Source organism: Rutilus rutilus, assembly GCF_951802725.1.
Source record: "Rutilus rutilus genome assembly, chromosome: 22".
Classification (NCBI taxonomy): domain Eukaryota; kingdom Metazoa; phylum Chordata; class Actinopteri; order Cypriniformes; family Leuciscidae; genus Rutilus; species Rutilus rutilus.
Window position 1 is genome coordinate 17,731,536 of NC_140227.1, and position 17,365 is coordinate 17,748,900.

The window sequence follows — 17,365 nt, forward strand, 5'->3', positions numbered from 1 at the left end:
TTCTAATTATGCTCTACAGAATGACTAGTCACTGTGGGAGAGAGCGGATAAGTTTCCCAACAGTGTTTGGTATTCACAGATGGCCTGTTTGAAGGCTTCTATGTTCCTGTGAGTTTTCAGTATTAGTGTGAGTTGTGAAGTTGCCAGTTGCCACCCTCAAGTAATGCAGGTGAATTGTCCTTGCTCAAGGGTGTTGGAACTGCAGAGAGACCAGCTGCATGGCCTATATATAAGTCTGCTCACCGATTACCTCCTACAGAACCTTCCATCTAATCTCTGAGTCTTTCATTTTGATTCAGAGAGATGCTTTTTAAACTATTTGAGGTTCATGCAGGTTTTAAAGCACTTTATCCATTTATAGGTTGTTGTTGTTTCCTACATCTTAAATATTTATAAGTGAACTATTGTGTTCAAGGCAAGTGTTTCGCAACCTTTTTTGTCTAATGTACCCCCATAGCCCCTTTAGTAAATACCCCTTCATTAACGCCAAGGAATGTTCCTTTTGGGTTATATTATACTGGAATGTCATTTGGGATCTGCCTCCATCCAATCAACAACCGATGGATTGAGCCAAGCCTCACCATACTTTTTTTTGTATAGTCCATTTCACTCAGATATACATTACAATAGGGAAAAGATCCCTTGCTTGATACTTTGTTACATTTTGACTTTAATGTTATTAAAGTGGCCATTATAATAAGACACTTGAGGTTGTTTGTTGTCCACAGGTTTTGACCATTTTGCTGCATATTATAGTGGAACTTTCCCTGAGAGACCTAATAGAGAATTTGTTCATAAAACATCCAGATGAGATGTTGAACAAGAGTGAAGTAATTTGCACTCTTTCTGGTTTTTAAGACTCAACTAGTATGAAATATCATATCAATCTCAAGTGAATACACTGTCAGTTCTGCAAATTTTAATAAGATATGAATTACAGTTATACAAGCGTTACATTTTCTTATTTTGAAGAAATCAGTACTTTTATTCAGCGAGGGCACGTTAAATTGATCAAATGTGACCGTAAAGGCACTTATAATGTTACAAAAGAATTATATTTCAAATAAATGTTGTTATTTTGAACTTTCTATTCATCAAAGAATCCTTAAAAAAAATCCTGTATAACAGTTTTCTATAAAAAAAAATATTGACACTGAAGACTGGAGTAATGATGCTGAAAATTCAGCTTTGCCATCACAGGAGTAAATTACATTTTAAAATATATGAAAATAGAAAACAGTTATTTTCTTTATAATTTGATTTTTGATCAAATGAATGCAGCCTTGGTGAGCATAAGAGAGAAAATCTTACTAACCCCTAACATTTGAACTGTAGTGTAGGTTCAACAGAATCTATCCTTGTAGCCCAATGGAAGCCATTTAAATACTCACCTGCTTGTGAAACTATAGGTATGTTTACATGAACAGTTATAATCGAGCCACAGTGGGGTCTTGTGTAGTTGAGCTAAAGTCTTCATCTATTCAAGAATACATAACGCAGTGCGACATTTAATATTTGTAGGAATAAGTAAACGTTGCATGTTTTTAAAGCAAATCCCAAGGTCACTTGTAGTCTGATTAACATGTATATGCTGGATGAAGCCAAGATACAATTACATTATCTAGGTCTGTTAGTCAGACTTAACAAAAGTCTGAAGTGATTTTAGTCAAGACTATTATTTATGTGACATTTTAAAAAGACAAATAGTTGTTTTATTTAGAATGAAATCTCACATTTAAGTGCGTGTCAATGCACTTAAATCTTGAAGAGGAAATTATACCATGACTCACTCTTCATATCCTTAGGACAATAGAGGCATGATAACAGATTTGCTGATGGCTTAAACTGAACCAACAGAATCTTTTTTGCCTTGCTTCCATAGCAACTAGAGTTCTTTGACGTAGATGAACATGTTCTTAAGTTAACCATCTGGCCAATGTGAAAACGTCAGTCAATCATTGGGTTACTGGCCGGTGTCTGTCTTTGACACCTTGCAGCCTGTCAGGCCTCTGAGGTGCTAATGGGATTGGCCCTAAGTGGGCGGCTTGTTTTCTCTTCCTTTGGTCTAAGAGGTTAGTTAATCTGACCAACTGGCCGGCGTGCTTGAAAAGTGTGGTTTTGGCAGAGTTTGACGCCTGTGTCTGCTTGTCTGGACGCTAACCAGACGCTGCGTGCTTGACTGGTGGAGGGTGTGTTTCATCGTGACATGAGTCATTAGACGTGTTGTGGGTTTTTGTTGGAATCTACGGGCCGTCCCTGGTTATAACCAAATGTGGATATGTTGATTGACACAGTAAAAGAATAAAAAGAGAAAAGCTGGATGGGAGAGTTACTTGAGAATAGAGCTGCACGATTAATCGTTAAAGGATTGTGATCTCGATTCAAACACCCACACAATCTTATTCATAAATGACACCGATTCGCCTGTTTCTATGAAACCTTTGACAAAATCACAGCAGAACATTCAAATCTGCGTAGGCGCTGCCACTGAGCCAGAGAGAGCATTTGTTATGTATATAGGTATGAAACGGCTTCACAAATAGTCTTTTCAACCGTACGGTTACAATTATTCATATTATCACAGAAGTACTTGGATAAAAGTGTACAGTTCGGATATTAAAACAGATATCAATAACATTTGAGTAAATGTCTTTATTCAAACAGATTTTTAAAAAATAATTCAAATTATTTAACATTTTTAAATAGACTGCAGCAATTAACATTTAGTCAGAACCCCTAGTAGATTATGTTATTTTGTTTAGTTGCCTGTTTAGAATCGTGGTAGAATTGTACTCTCTATTTGAAATAAAACAAACGAAAAAAAAATTGATTCTCAGTTTATCCAAAATTGTCCATTTAAGGATCTAATAACTAACAAAACCAAAATAATCATGACTGTTAACAACAAGGATTTTCTTTTTAAAATACACAACTGGCAAGGTGTACTATTTAGGGATGCACGATATATCGGCCACCATATCGCCATCGACTGATAAATGTTCATTTTTAATGGTATCGTTATCGGCCCGATAAGAAAATTTGGCCGATATATTACAACCGATAAATAATGGATTATTTCCTGTAGCTGAGACACTTCAGATGCGCACTGTTCGCCATGATGGTTTTAAATAGCTTGAAATATGATTGGAATCACTTCTAAAACAGGAAAATACAACAAAGTGCAACATGTGCTGTCATATAGGCTACATAAAATTATAATGAGAAGATTATAATTTTGTGCATGAGACATGGATTTTAGTGGTGAGACTATTGTTTTTGTAATCAGGCTCTCAAAAATTATATATCGGTTATCGGCTTTCAAATATAAGGAATTATCGGTTATTGGTATCGGCCAAAACGTTCATATCGGTGCATCCCTAGTACTATTGTTTTATTTAACAGTTGGTTTCTTTTGCTTTTAGGAAGATCTGTCTCCACTGTAAGTGCCCTCGTGAGGAGCATGTTGTGACCACCATGCCTCTAGAGATGGAGAAGACCGTGACCAAGCTGATGTATGACTTCCAGAGGAACTCTACATCCGACGATGACTCCGGGTGTGCTCTGGAGGAGTATGCCTGGGTGCCACCTGGACTCAAACCTGAACAGGTAATGCCCTGTACCCAAATCATATTTATACTTCCATTCCATAGTTTAGGGTCAGAAATTGTATTTATTAAATATATATATATGTGTGTGTGTGTGTGTGTATATATATATATATATATATATAAATAAATGTTTTTTTTTTTTTTTTTTTTTTTTAGCAAGGATATGTTAAATTGATCAAAAGTAACAGTGAAGAAATGTTTTTAGTGTGAAAAACAGTTTAATAATCTAAAGAAACCTCCACTATAAAGAAGAATTTGTGCAATGGAAAGTTTCCGTAGATGTTAAAGGTTCTTAAAGGAACCATCAGCGCCATTAAATAATCTTTATTTTATGTATTAAAATGATTTTTGAAGGATCATGTGACACTGAAGACTGGAGTAATTGGTGCTGAAAATTCAGCTTTGCCATCATAGGAATAAATTACATTTTAAAATATATTAAAATAAAAGTTTTTACAATACAATTTTTTTATCAAATAAATGCAGCCTTGATGAGCACAAGAGACTTCTTTCAAAAACATAAAATAATCATACCAACCCTAAACTTTTGACTGGCAGCGAATATTGATTTTGTTCAAATGCATTGATAAATGGAATGGGGTGTGTTAAAGACAGTTTTTACTTACATCGGTATGTTTAGAGAAGCATTGAGGCATTCTGCATGAAATTTCGACAAGGTTTTAAACGTTTGGAAGTTAAATACCCTTGAGATGAATGCCTCTTTATGATCACTCATTCCTGCTGCACTGATTTTTGTTACTATAGTGATGCTCTGCTTCAGAAGGTTGGTGTATGAAGTTTATAAGGCTTATACATAGTGTGTGTAGAGCTCTTTATAGGCCAGTGAAATCATTTATAGATGTGAGTTTAATTTTCATGATGAACTGAAGAAAGTCTTAACGCAACAGCAAAACGGGTCAATAAGTAATAAAGCACCTCCACCATCTGCAACGGCCGTCGGCCATATTGTGTCTCTGGAGGTCACATGATGTGCTTCTGATCAGCTCACATTTGCCAGACTGAACGATCCTATCTAGGAAAGATAATGAAATTGATGGTCGACGTTAGACTGATATATTATGAAGCCTTTTTATCATCTCTTGTTTATTATAAATACTTGATAAAAATGATGGGAGCCAGTGTATATAGTAGAATAATCTCCTTTAGATATTCTGTATTATACTGATAAATGATTCTCTAGGCTGTATTCCAAGAGCCCTTGGTTTGTAGTGGCTCTGGTTTAAGTCAATACCACCAGTTTTGCAGCATTCATGCAGATGGATGGGAGGAAGTTGCTGGGATACAAGAACTCGGTGTCCATGCATGTTATTAGCAAGCTATTAATTATGCCTCTCTCTGTGCTTTGAAAGCTGGTGTCTGCAGTTTCACCCAGAGACAGTGATTACCTCGGGCCATGACAAATTAGCTTTGCTTAGACATAGAGTGGAAATTTAGGCCATCCATATCCATAATAAGATAAGATGGCAGATGCATTTCAGAACATTTGGAATCTGGTTTAGAACAAGAAATCTGGGTTCGCTTTATTTTCGTGGTCCCTTTAAAATACATTCTGTTGAGTATAAGTAACATTGTTCCTACATGTCTACTAACTCTATTAGTAGACTGGTAGGGTTAGGGTTAGAATAAGTTGACATGTAGTTGCAAAGTTACTTATAGTCAGTAGAATGTCTGTTGGAGGTCCATCACAATAAAGAGTTAGCAGATATTAAGCAGACAGACTACTAAGACTTTAGTGAGAGTTAGTTGCAGTGTAGTTGCAAAGTTACTTATAGTCAACAGATGTTCAAAAGGGACCATCAAGTACATGAAAACATAATTTGCTTTAGCTGAGGTGTTTAGGAACTGATTATTTTAGCTGCTTTTAAATCTGGCCTTTGCTTCATTTCTCGGATTCATTTGAAAGATTCAATGCCTTGCAAAGTCATTATCCACCAAAAATGTTTGACAAGACACCAACCTTTAGCCTGGCAAGCCAGACTTACATCAAGATGTTGGGTCTGGCAACTCACCATAGACACGGCTCAATCCGAGGGGCGGGATAAACGGCTGTCTTTCAAATTCCCTCTGCACGCAATAGGACAGCGCTTCAACCAACCAGAGCGTTTTCCCAACAGCGGAGCTAGTTGATAGATTCAACTTTTGGCAAAACTACGAACACATCTTCCTTTTTTTAAGAATGACTTAAGTGCCGTTCTATGCTCTTTTCTCAAAGAAAAACTTAACTCCAAATCCTCCAGAGTCGCGGACAAAGCCGATTCGAAAGATGTTCGCCAGCAGCAGCCATTCTTTGTTTTCAAGTGGCAGGTAACCGTCGCAACTCCGTCATCATATGTTAAGCCCGCCCCGCCTACTCTATACACGATGTGATTGGCCTGACCCAATTTAGGTTTTTGCAGCTCGAAAGTCAATGGAGGGTTGCTAGACTGCCCTGGCTGCAAAATACATTTTGCTGCCGCTAGGGTGCGTCTAGATTTCTAGGCTAACCAACCTTGTTTGTTTCCAAAATCTCTCTGACACATGCTTACATGAGTGAATTATTCGAGTCATCCAATTATCTGTTTTTAGAAATGTAATGGTCCATCATTTTGAGTCAGCTAAGCAGATCCATGTTGATCCAAATACATGTTGAATACAAATGACTCTTATGAACTGGTTCGTTTTAGTGAATCAAGAATATACTACGTAAACCGTGTAGTCTGATTTACAATCAGCTGACTCATTCTTTTTTATCAAGTGTCTTTTAACAACTGCACTAACATTTATTTACAATTATTCATTTGATACAATGCACTTGTGTAAAGTTTTTCTTTACATTGTCAAGTCACCTTTATTTATATAGCGCTCTTTACAATACAGATTGTTTCAAAGCAGCTTTACAGTGATAACAGGAAAATAATGTAACAAAGTTTGTTTCTAGAAGAAAATAGCATCATAGTCCAGCTTAAGTTCAGTGATGGTTCATTTTTGTTGTAAAAAAAAAAGAAATTCATTCATTTATATAGCCGCTCTGGAGAAAACCGTGATGTCATTGTCCAGCTCAGTTCAGTTCTCATATAATGGTGTCAATGCAGGCAGATTAATAATATTGTTGAATATTAAATGTCCCCAACTAAGCAAGCCAAAACCCAATGGCAACAAAGGTTGAAAAAGGCGACAGTGGCAAGGAACCAAAACTCCATCAGGTGACAAAATGGAGAAACAAACCTTGGGAGAAACCAGGCTCAGTCGGAGGCCAGTTCTCCTCTGGCCAACGAACGAACAGTATATGATTATGATTCAGGCAGCATTATAGGTCAGAAGTCAGATTGGATTGGAACATTCAGAATATTTATCCAGTTCCATCTCATTGTGCTTAATTTCTGTAATTACACACATAATTACACTGGTGTTGACCCTTCCATTACCCCTTAACCCTAACCATACCACCAAACCTGTCCCTAACTTACCCGTGCTCTACCTCAATAGCAGCAAAAGTGTTTTGCAATAACACCTTTGTGAGCCAGTTCTTTTAATTTATTTATTTTTCTTCAACAAATTATGGTGCATATTTACTGTGTCATCCAGTGTGTGCTATGCCTCCTTTCTCTGTTCAATGGAAAACAGCTGTCTGGGCTCTGGTTGGTTTGCCCTCAAATCAAGAGCATTTGCATTTTCTTCACCCTCTCTCTCTGTCTGGCGCAAAATGCAGTTGCAAGATCCCTTGACACCGGGGCGGGTTGCCAGATCCCTTCCTGCTGATTATAGTTATTTCCACAAGCTGTTCCTCTGTGTGAGTGCTTTGGGCTCTGGGTCCATGTCCTTCTGATCGCTGCGTCACAACAGTTCTTTTACTTGCCCAGGGAGTGTGTTGTTGTTGGATGTCTCCACTGTAATTTACCAGGACCAGACCACAGTTGGTGTTCCGTGTAATTTTTCAGCTATCCCAAAAGAGCCTCTGCACGAGTCCTGCACGAAACCCCTTGCTGACACTGTACCGGCCAACACAAGCAACAGAAGAGCAATCAGCTCGTTTAAAGAGACAGCTCCTTATTACAGAGAGGCATTAAACACCGGACATGGATGGGGCTCTGAAAACAAATCCCACGCATTACAGAAGAAGCTGATCATTTAGTTTCAGACCGTATCCCAAATGTATCCTGGCTCTTGTAAAACACATTTTGATGTGACTCTGAGATAAGCGGTATTTCATCTGTGTCTTTACGTATCACTCATTCACGCTGCTTGGTAAAAACACAATGGAAAGTAATAATATGACATTCATGTTGTTCTTTAAAGCTGAATGTAGTTTTGCACCCCTAGTGACACCAAAGGGAACTGCAATCTGTTTCAATTAAAAGTACAATTAGTATTTAGGAAATTTATTAGCTTTTGCTATTGTATTAGTTGCTGTGAAATTTCATGTGTAACAGCAACTGATATTTTGGTATTCGTTGACAACCATTAATCTAAAAATGGGGTGTAATATAGACTATATATCTTTTTTCACTACTTTCTTAGAAAACAGTAATTATTTTTGGAGCAGTGTTATTTTAATATAATTCATATACTATATAAATATTTAATAATATTTTGAATTAGCTTTTTTATTATAAAATTTTGTATTTTAATTTATTTTAAGTAATTTCATTATGTTCTGTCATTTTTGTTAGTTTTTTTAAACGTTTCTACATAACTTTAATTTTAGTATTTTGGATTTTGTAATATTAACACTTTAACATTTCTCATTTTTGTGTACGTTGTTTTAGTTACAAATTTTAATCTAATTTATTTAATTTTATTTCCGCTTCATTTAATTTAACAAAAGCTATTTTTTGCAGATATGTTCAGACATAGTGAAAACGCTGCTTGCTTAGGCTTTATTTCATTACAGTTTCTCAGTTGTATTCAGCACTGTTTCTTATTCCTGGTTGTTGACAGAGGCAGATGGCCCCTGCTTTATATCAGATTAAGCCATTAGGCCATCAGATCTGTGTAATAGGTTTGGACGGGTTGGTCTGAGGATGCAAGCACCTTATTATGGCTCCTGCTAAGTCTGAATTCTTCACTGGCCTGTTTGCGTTCCAAAAAGTCAGCCACGAGTCTACACACAATTATATTATAGTGTAATGTAGACTCATGCTCTCATTATTTGGCCAATTATGAAATGAAATGTGTGATGTAATTACACTTAAATTTCATTATGTTGATTAGACAACTGTGATAATGATAATGTCCATTTTCATTCAAAAATGTAAAGCTATGGTTAATTAAGCTGGGATGAGATCTGGATATGCATTCTTATCATCTTGAGATAAAGGGTCCTCCATTTAAACACGTCAGGGGGGATAGAAGGGGCCGATTCCATTAACTCGTGCATTGCTCATCCATAAATCACTCTGACTGTTATAGCTGCGTGTGTGAAAGGAGAGGACCTTGGGCGAAATAGGGGGAAGGGGTTAACACCAACAGGGATATAGAAACAGTCTCACCCAAGTGCCAAAATCCAAGTGTTTGATTTAACAAACCATGTGAAAACAAGACTTGGTGGCCCTCAAACCTTCTGGTGCTTTATTATTAATGTTTTATCATATTGATTTATTTATTTGAAGAATAATCATAAAAATATGTGTCAGTAATAGTAATTTACTAGTTATTCACCCCTGTGTTTGTGACTCGCAAATAACAAACTGTGTAATAAAATGTATTATTATTATCATTATGCATCAGCTTACTAGCAATAATCGCATCTGCATTTGTGATTTTGGCACCAAGTACTTTCTGTTTTATTTATTTGCTAGCATGAAATCACCCCTCCAATTTGTGACTACAAACCACTTGAAAACAAGACTTTGTCCCACTCAAACCGGCTTTTGCAAAATTTCCTTTATGTATTTAAACGATAATAATAAATTAATATAATTTTTATTTAATTTACTATCATGAATTGAAGTAATTCAGAGCTGATATTGTACTCCAATGTCATTCCAGGTACATCAGTATTACAGCTCTTTGCCGGAGGATAAAGTACCATACGTGAACAGTCCTGGGGAGAAGCATCGCATCAAACAGCTTCTGCATCAGCTTCCCCCACACGACAATGAGGTAAGATCAGCTTGGGCTCTTTGCACGAAAAGGTCACCTCTCAAAAAGCATGTATGTTTGTGCGTGCCATCATTTTTCACACGTGTCTGTCCATTTTTACGCGACACCACTGACCTGAGCTCTTGTTGTGCAGGTGCGATACTGTAACAGTCTGGATGATGAGGAAAAACGAGAGCTGAAGCTCTTCAGCAACCAGAGGAAGAGGGAGAACCTGGGCCGCGGTAACGTCAGGCCCTTCCCGGTGACCATGACTGGAGCCATCTGTGAACAGGTGTGCAAAGTGTTCATTTGTGTGGGTGTGTGTGTGTGTGTGTGGCATTTGAATGAATCATAGTTTGGGGTGGAGGGTGTTGTGGCCACAGGAAGAGATCAGCTTCAGTGGTTCATTGAAACTGGTAGTTTTGTTCTTAGCCGCTTATTTTCATTGTCGGTTTTAAGGCTTCCTCTATAGGTTTTATGTGTAAGTCCACCTGGGATGTCATGTTAGTGCCAGTAAGTGAATAAGAGCTGAATCTAAGCTGGATATGCATGTCTGTGACCACCTGCCTTGTTTCTCTCCCCTTCTGTTACCTCTCAGGAACAGATGTCACACTGACACAGTTTGGCTTTTTTGGGTGCATTTTTTTAAATGTATCCTCTACTGTGACATATAAGCTATAAGCTCTCATTTAGCTCCCAGTGCTGTTGAAAAGATGCATTTTTTCCAATAAATATTGGTCTCGAAGGTGACGGGCATGCATCTGCCTGGCCCATTAAACATTTGCTGACTCTCCGCATAATGCAAGATATTGTGAAATGCTGAATGAGAACTTTAATGAAAAAAACAGCTAATGTCAGCTGTTCCTTTATATATAGCAGATAGAATATGGTGGCTACTTGTTACAAATTCTTGTTACAAATTCTTTTTTTTGTCTTTTTTTTTTTTTTTTTGTCTGTGGATATGCAAAAAATACGCACACTTTCATACATAAGTTTGGGTTTGGTAATTGTAAAGAAATTAATACTTTTATTCAGCAAGGACGCATTGTAATGTAATGTATGTAATGATGCTGAAAATTCAGCTTTGCCATTACAGGAATAAATTACATTGTAAAATATATTAATATAGAAAACAGTTATTTTAAATTGTTCACATTATCACAGTGTTTATTATATCTTTGATAAAGTTAATACAGCCTTTGTGTGCAGACTTTCAAAAACATAAAAAAAGAAAAAATGTAAAAAAAAAATTTGCAGGGTGGGTTGTCTGATCAGAGTGGAAGTTTACACCATAGGATGCATTCTTAAATAAATTTAAAAATAAAGCCTGATGCATAAATACAGGGATCTCAAAATGCAGTTTTAGTTTAAAGATTTTTTCCCCATTTTAATCTCCCTCTATAAGCATGTAGATTAAAACATATTTTAGTTTTTATATCTAATCATTTGGTGGACAACTAGTCGATCTATAAACACATCTGTTCATAATATTAGAGTCTCAAGATAATGAGTATTGATTTAATCTTGTACCCTGCTGCTAAATGACCTATAAATGTCAACAAGACTCTTTTTAACCCTTAAACTCTCTCACATTTTTAGTGTGGGGGACAGATAAACGGAGGTGACATTGCCGTCTTTGCGTCACGTGCGGGCCACGGGGTGTGCTGGCACCCACAATGCTTTGTGTGCAGCATGTGTGACGAGCTGCTGGTGGATCTTATCTACTTCTACCAGGACGGGAAGATCTTCTGTGGTCGCCACCATGCTGAGAGACTCAAACCTCGATGTTCGGCCTGCGATGAGGTGAGATACTCTCACCCTGCTATTACAAGACATGAACCTCTTAACATTAGTATGTATCTTGTACATGATAATTAACCATGGCTGTCTAATGTAAAACTCACAGGTCCATTGTCAATAGTGTAGCGATACATGAAGCACCGCTTAGTCAGAGGTCACTTCCAAAACAAGCAGCTTTATATTTGTTGCGTGTTAAAAGTAATTCCGATGTGAAATCCATACAGGGAAATGTTTTCACTGTACATATGGATTCCTATTGAGAGGACTGCATTTAGATGCGGTCACGTATACCATTGTTCGCAAAATAATCCAGTCATCCCAATAGGAATCCATGCGATCAGGAGTTTTGCATGAGACCGAAAAAGTTCCCCTTGCAGGGTTTTCTCATTTTCAAGATCACATGAATTTGCCACATTTTATCCGACAGAAAACTGCTAGGTTTAAAATGACTTTTCTGTCTGCAGTGTTTCATACATCTCTACGCCATTGACAGTAGACAATGGACCTTTTTTCGTTGCACTTTCAGTAATGTGTCCGCAACTTTTCGCTGTAAATGTAAAGTGCACAAGAAAACCGAATGCTTTAAATCTTGTCAAATGCAATCAAAATGGAGGTTGTCTCTCATTGTGCAGTTAAAGATTCAACTGAACGAGCCTTGTTTTTCTAGTTCCCATTTTATGTAAAGACAGCTGAAGACGTTGCATGATTACCATGGTTACAGAACTTCATCTCTATAGTGATAATGGAGTTACTGCTGTGCTGCAGCTCAGTCTGTTGCCTCAGCAGACCCTTTAGCTTCAGTCCTGTCACTTCCACTGCAGAAAAGTGATCCCTCTTTTCTCTGCTTCTGTCTCTTAGATCATTTTTTCGGATGAGTGCACAGAGGCAGAGGGCAGGCACTGGCACATGAAGCACTTTTGCTGTTTCGAGTGCGAGACGGTTCTGGGCGGCCAGCGTTACATCATGAAAGAGGGCCGGCCGTACTGCTGCACCTGCTTTGAGTCCCTGTACGCCGAGTACTGCGACTCCTGCGGGGAACACATTGGTAAGAGCCCATCTATCAGTGCCGACCTGGAATCCCCTCAGCATCCACGTGCGGCGGGTCCGCTTTGCTCTTGCCGAAATTGCACCGTAGCAAATGCCAAGAGACGACTGACCTGCTTTTTGTCTATCGTTAAGATATTAAACATAAAGAGCTTGCAAGTTGATAGTTTAGTCTGGCATTCACCTTCGACGTTTTGGCAGCTTGTTTTGTAGAAATTCAATCCGGAATTACTTTCCACACAGGACCACAGAAAGTAATTTCATGAAACTGATTATAAACAGGAAGCATCAGTGCGGGTTTTCAAAACAGATGTTGTCCATTAGAGCGCGGCTGCTTTAGAACTGTGATTAAAATCGAATGTATTTCTGCAATATGTGGCACACCGTATAATCAGCTTTCTCCAAACACGTCTACACCTCTCGAGAAGGATGCAATCCTTCAATGACATCTTTGTTCTGCATTTGTTTACTTTAAGTATCTGTCATTTAAATCCGCTCGATTTTAAGCTTACGCAACTATAACATGCATTATAATTTTAAGTACTCTTATGTCATGTCTAAAGGATTACTCTCTTGTGCATTTGCTGCAATGCAATAGAGAAGTCAGTGACATGATGCTAATTTTATTTTGTCCTACCTATTATTTTAAAAATACACTAACTGCAAATCATGTGGACAGTAACTTGAATAAAGCTCTTCTATGATAGTTTTAATTTCCGTATTAATCTTCATTTTTCTGTATACGTTTTAAAAAGGGCTTTTTTTCTGCTTCACTTCAACTGCTTAAAACTTTTGCAAACCATTTAAGAATGCGTGTCAAGGTAAAAAAAAAAACGTAGGCCTTGTTTACGCCTGGTATTAAGATGCGTTTTGATCAATCGGATCATAAGTAGACGACGGAGACATACCCGTTTACACTTGGTGTTTTAATCCGTCTCTTTTGTCCACTTTCGACCACTTCTGTCCTGATTTCTTTGAAGGGAGGGTAGATGAATGTTTTTTTTCAGATCTTTCGATCTAATGGAGGAAATAAGATCACGCAATTAAAATATGAACGCAACGGGAGACAACAGAAAAACAAATGGAGAGTAGCAGCTTTCGTTTCTGCTCTGACAGCCCAGCCGCAAGAACAGGCGAACGCGTTGAGAACGTTGTGCTTGGTACGTTTTTCAAACCAAATTTGGGTCTTCAGCCAAAAAAGTTGTTCCCGTGTGGCTAGCACACTTCACATAATGTTTACTCATTAGGTCAGTAGGCGGAGCGCAGGCGGTCTCTGGTGGCTGTTCGAATGCATTCAACCACATGAGCGTTTACACTACGAAAGCAATCCAGTCGAATGCATTTTTGACTACCTCTGGAAGTGGTCGAAAGTGGACAAGCTCAAAACATTTCAGACCCCGTTTACGCCTGTATTTAGCATCGTCCACTTGTGATCCGATCGACCAAAACACATCTTAATACCAAGTGTAAACAGGGCCTTAGTAAAAACTGCATTTTAACTTGAAAAATATATTTGAACATGGAGCTAGCATGAATTCAAAGAGTACATTGGCATGTTTTAAACTAGATGGTTTTTCCTTTTCTGTATAGTAGGCTTTTTTGTGTGTCATATTGACCCATAGTTTGAGTTTTAATTTTGTCCATAGGTGCTTATGACCTGTGTGTAATGGATGTCCTCTTATTGTGCAGGTATTGACCAGGGTCAGATGACATATGATGGCCAGCATTGGCATGCCACCGAGGCCTGTTTTAGCTGTGCTCGCTGTAAGAAGTCCCTGCTCGGTCGTCCTTTTCTACCCAAGCAGGGTCAGATCTTCTGCTCTCGGGCATGTAGCATTGGCGATGACCAGAACGGCTCTGATTCGTCAGATTCTGCATTCCAGAGCGCCCGTTCACGTGAGGCCCGGCGCAGCAGCTCCAAATCCAACAAGAGCAATAATGGTGGTAGTGGAGGAGATGGGAACCAGGGAGGGAAAGGTTCAGCCGGGCGTTACTCTGCAGATGTTGACCCACTGTCCCTGCAAATGGATTTGCTTAGTCTGTCCAGTCAAACGCCCAGCCTGAACAGAGAATCTCCATCCTGGAAGACGCAGGCTGAGATGTATGGGTACGAGAGCCGTAATGAACTCTCTTCAAACCCTCTTCATTTGCTCAGTCAGTGCAACATCCGGACTTCCTATTCCTCAAATCTGTCCCCTGGTCACCCAGCAGATCCAAGGCCTAAAGAGCCTGTTGCCTCCAAGAGACCCCCTGTATCTGCTCTCAAAGGACAGTCTTTGAATGAGAACTGGTTCCAGCCGGGACCAGAGGACTATTACCAACCTGCACTGCGATCACAGACGAGCTTTAATGAGGTTCCACACAACAGCTTCATGGATAAGCGCTCAGTGAGCCTGCATGTATTCCAGAAGGAGAAGGATGTTGGACCACAGATGGGCCGTAGCAGGAACCCAATTAGTGCACTTGGTTTTAGCGAACAGCTCACACCACTGGAGCAGACGCCACATGGCTCTATGGAGTCACTGGCTCTATCTAATGCTACAGGTATTTTATTATTATAATTGTATTGATTATTTTTTCTTTATTTCATTTACTATCTACCAATCAAAAGTTTATGGTTATTAAGATTTTTTTTTATGTTTTTGAAAGAAGTCTCTTATGCTCACAAAGGCTGCATTTATTTAATCAAAAATACAGTAAAAATATATGTAATATTTAAAATAAGTCTGTTATATTTTAACATATTTTAAAATGTAATTTATTCCTGTGATGGCAAAGCTGAATTTTCAGCATCATTACTTCAGTCTTCAGGGTCACATGATCCTTCAGAAATCATTCTAAAATGCTGATTTGCTGCTCAAGAAACATTTCTTATTATTATCAATGTTGAAAACAGTTGTGCTGCTTAATATTTTTGTGGAAACCTTGATGCTTTAAGTTCTTAAAAAAAATTTCACTGACCCCAAACTTTTGCACAGAAATTCTATTTTGTCAAAAGTTATATTTTGATTGAGCACTGAAAATGTTAAGGTTATCATTTAGTAGTGCTTGCCTTAGCAATTACTATTGTTCATTCTTGGGATTTGGGATTTTAACAAATCTAGTTTATTATTTTTCAACTTTTTCCTGTACTGTCACTCAGTTTATAAGGCAAGAGAATATTACAGCTGTCTTACATGTTTGATGTCTACAGGCACCTCTGCAGATGGCGGCAGTAAACGGCAGGAGCACTTGTCTCGCTTTTCAATGCCAGACTTGAGCAAAGATTCCGGCATGAACGTGTCTGAAAAGAGCAACATGGGCACCCTCAACTCCTCTGTGCAGTTCCACAGCTCTGAATCTCTGCGCAGCCTGAACTCCGCACAGCCCTACCTGGATCTTCAAGCCCCGGTTCAAGTCAAATACCCTGTGCAATACTCCCGTGAACCTCCTGGAATTAATGCTTTACCGCCTGGTTTTGCCTATCAGGAGGAGGATTGCGTAAGTTTGGTTAGCAACGCCAACAACGCCCGTCTACCACCCATGAGTGAACGGACCCACCGTCGAAGCATCGACCGTGAAGAGCCACGGCGTCGACACCACCACCACCATCATTCTCGCCGCTCCAGGCGTTCCCGTTCGGAAAACGCACTTAACCTCGCTGCCGAGCGCCGCCCAGCTCCGAAACGATCTCAACTTCATGTTCGTGAGGATTATGACCAGTTCCCGCCGCCCCGTGGGTCACGGGACTCCTACGGTGGTGGAAGTGGCAGGCTGAGACAGCAGCCTTTCAGACCTTGCCCTCGGACAACCTCCGACCTCACGCTTCAAAACCCCGCTCTACACCGACACCAGGGCCCTTATTCATGGGACCAGTACGATTACGATGACGATTGGTGCTCAACCTGTTCCTCATCTTCCGAGTCAGAAGATGAAGGGTATTTTCTGGGTGAGCCAATTCCCAGACCGGTCCAGCTGAGGTACATGACCAGCGAAGAGCTGCTACGCAAATACAACTCTTCAGGACTCGGCGCAACCGGTCAGTTCGAGAGCCGAGGACAGTTACACACGCGCAAACGTAGGAAAAGCAAGAACTGCATTATCTCATAAAAGTCACACCTGCTGCATCATGCACAACCTTGCACAAGATTTTTCCCGTCAATATAGTTTGAAAGGCTTTTCGGTGTTGTGAGGCTAACAGTGAATTAAACGCAGTAATTTAATTTGTTCATGGCTCAATTGCATATGCATGCTTTCCCATGTGATATTTACAAATTATTCTGGATGTTACACTTTTTAGGGACTTCTTTAATCCGCAGCACTGTTGCCACATTTGTTACAACTAATGTGCAATTTTCCGTTATGTAATCCATTCAGGCACAGTGATCTTTTTTGTATGGTGTTTGCTTTGGGCTGAAAATCCCATTAATAAGATGTATATAGGCAACTGAATGAAGAAATTTACTAAGTTAAGGATGTAATGTAAATTATCTGTAAATGATGTACCACATATTTTTATATTTTGTATCAATAGAACCATTTATGTACTAAGCAAAATGTAGAGAAAATAGTAAAGGCATGCACGTTAATTTGCTGATTTTTGTCCTGTATTAGAAATTAAAGAGTATTTCTGTGAGAGATTTGATTGACAGCTCTTGGTTCTTCATCATCAGAGCATTCTGTGATCTCTGACTCAGATTAGACACCAACGCACTTGCCATCTGTTCAATGTATCAATGCAAAAGACCACAGAGCAACGAATGAGCCAAATGGCTGGCCTCGCTTACTGATACACCTCATTGCTAATGACAGTGCTTTATAACAATTCAAGGATTAGTTTCGATCTACATCTC

At 38.9% G+C, this 17,365-nt stretch overlaps 1 protein-coding gene across 3 annotated transcripts in view; it reads left to right on the forward strand.

The window, feature by feature from the left end:
• The window catches only part of prickle2b (prickle homolog 2b), an 86,454-nt gene extending 69,304 nt beyond the window's left edge, over positions 1-17,150 (forward strand). For all 3 annotated transcript variants that reach the window (XM_084396121.1, XM_084396123.1, XM_084396122.1), the window contains 7 exons: positions 3,423-3,606; positions 9,597-9,710; positions 9,844-9,981; positions 11,289-11,492; positions 12,348-12,534; positions 14,223-15,077; positions 15,727-17,150. In XM_084396121.1, coding sequence (XP_084252247.1) covers positions 3,423-3,606; positions 9,597-9,710; positions 9,844-9,981; positions 11,289-11,492; positions 12,348-12,534; positions 14,223-15,077; positions 15,727-16,622 — 2,578 coding nt within the window. In that variant the 3' untranslated portion in view covers positions 16,623-17,150. The remainder of the gene's footprint in view (positions 1-3,422; positions 3,607-9,596; positions 9,711-9,843; positions 9,982-11,288; positions 11,493-12,347; positions 12,535-14,222; positions 15,078-15,726) is intronic.
• The last annotated feature ends 215 nt before the right edge of the window (positions 17,151-17,365 follow it).